The sequence below is a fragment of the Cebus imitator genome, unplaced genomic scaffold (genome assembly GCF_001604975.1).
Source record: "Cebus imitator isolate Cc_AM_T3 unplaced genomic scaffold, Cebus_imitator-1.0 Scaffold76, whole genome shotgun sequence".
Classification (NCBI taxonomy): Eukaryota; Metazoa; Chordata; class Mammalia; order Primates; family Cebidae; genus Cebus; species Cebus imitator.
The window spans coordinates 7,341,742-7,343,961 of NW_016107391.1; the positions used below are offsets into that span (position 1 = coordinate 7,341,742).

General features: G+C 35.1%; 1 protein-coding gene across 2 annotated transcripts in view; it reads right to left on the reverse strand.

The window, feature by feature from the left end:
• Positions 1 to 688: 688 nt before the first annotated feature.
• DDX46 (DEAD-box helicase 46) overlaps positions 689 to 2,220 on the reverse strand; it is a 78,752-nt gene continuing 77,220 nt past the window's right edge. For both annotated transcript variants that reach the window (XM_017532363.2, XM_017532362.2), the window contains exon 23: positions 689 to 2,184. In XM_017532363.2, coding sequence (XP_017387852.1) covers positions 2,137 to 2,184 — 48 coding nt within the window. In that variant the 3' untranslated portion in view covers positions 689 to 2,136. The remainder of the gene's footprint in view (positions 2,185 to 2,220) is intronic.

Sequence of the window (2,220 nt, forward strand, 5' to 3'; positions counted from 1 at the left end):
CTAAAATGATTTGCTTTTTTTTTTTTGACACAGAGTCTTACTCTGTCACCAGGTGCCAGGCTGGAGTGTAGTGGCACAATTATGGCTCACTGCAACCTCTGCCTCCCGGGTTCAAGCAATTCTCCTGCCTCAGCCTCCCGAGTAGCTGGAACTACGGGCTCGTGCCACCACGCCCAGCTAATTTTTTGTATTTTTTAGTAGAGACGGGGTTTCACCATGTTGGCCTGGATGGTCTCGATCTCTTGACCTCGTGATCTGCCCGCCTCAGCTTCCCAAAGTGCTGGGATTACAGGCGTGAGCCACCGCGCCCGGCCTAAAATGATTTAACAACTATAGTATGCTTTGATTTTTTCTTTTTAAAAAACTGTAAGTCAAGAATATTTAAAGAATGAAAGTCTCTTCATTTAAGAAATTATAGTCGTCCTTTGGTATCTGAGGGGGACTGATTTCAGAACACCCCTTAAACAAACCCCTCCTCTGTACCAAAATCCATGGATGTTCAAGCCTCTTATATGAAATGGCTTGCTATTTGCATATAACCTATGCACATCCTCCTGTATACTTTAAATCATCTTTAAATTACTTAAAATATCTAACACAATGTAAATGTTACAGTAAAACTGTTTTACGGCTGTTAAACTGTATGTTTTTAAACTTACATGATTTTTTCTTGTATTTTTTTTTCTGACTATTTTTGATCTGTGGTCGATTTAATCTGTGGGTGTGAAACCCTTGGATATGGAAGGCCGACTGTATCTATTTAATGCCTGAAAAAAATTCCTTTTTTGAAAAGTGACAATAATATGAATACATCAGGAGTCTTGAAAAGAACATTAGGTAATCCAATTATAACAATTTAAATTAGAATATTCAGGAACTATATCTTGAGGGCTCAAAAATTCAATTTATTTATTTATTTTTTTGAGGAAGTCTCACTCTTTTGCCCAGGCTGGAGTGCAGTGGTGTGATCTCGGCTGAGATTCTCCTGCCTCAGCCTCTAGAGTAGCTGGGATTACAGGCGCCCAACACCATGCCCAGCTAATTTTTGTATTTTCAGTAGAGACAGGGTTTCACCACGTTGTCCAGGCTGGTCTTGAACTCCTGATCTCAAGTGATCCGCCCACGTCAGCCTCCCAAAGTGCTGGGACTACAGGTATGAGCCACTGCACCCAGCCTCAAAAATATCATTTATGATACCTTGTGAACTAAATTTCACTAAGATGAAGACATCTAAGTTTAAAACTTGGGTACCATTATGTTTTACGATTTTTAAGAAAGAAAATTCACAGCCTACTCAATAATCCTGAAGAAAAATCAGATTAAAAGTTGTAGGATATTGGTACATATAACATGTATACAAACATTTTCTGGAAAGAAAAGGTATCATATTTAATATTTATAGGCTACACTCTTTCTTTTAAGGAAGATTATAAAAGAGGAGCAAGGTATGGAGCCAAAGCTGTGAGGGGAAACTAAAAGTAGTAAATACTAAAACTTAGTAGAGTTTTACACTCAGTGTAAAGAAATGCAAAACACCTTATACTATTAAATCTTTACTTGTATAAAAACCAAAATTAGTCCAATACTTTTTGCCCATTTATGATGACAAAAATTGAAACAAAAACTCCCAACCTATTTTGTAAAACTTCTATTATAACATTCTTAAATCGAGTTCATATTGTTTCAAAAAGTCATATAACATTTAAGCTCAAGACAGGGACACAAAATATGAGTGAATTTTACCTTTTCTTAGGAAATGATCATAATTTCATTGAAAGTACAGAATAAAGTGAATAATCCCTTAACAACTTGTGTACTTTATTGTCTTCAATAGAAAGTTCAAATATTTCCATTTTTTAAACCTCTAGAATATTACCCGGACATTTATAATATTGATATTTAAGTTTACATTAAAGGACATCATACTCTGAAAACAGGCCGGCTTTAAATATAGTTTGATTGATTGTGGGTGTACTTACGGACAGATTTCTTTACCAAATACTAGTTTCTCACATTTTTAAAAAATCAGCAAGATAGAATTTTAAAAATCTTAATTTACAATATATTGTAAATTGCAGCCACCAACTGTCACATATATCACAGAGCAGCACAGGTAAAAATATTTTTTCCGGATGTTTATAGGACTTTGTATCTTCCTTTATTTGTTGGCTGATATGAATTTTGCTGTAATAGGAAATAAAAGACATATCATCAGAGAAA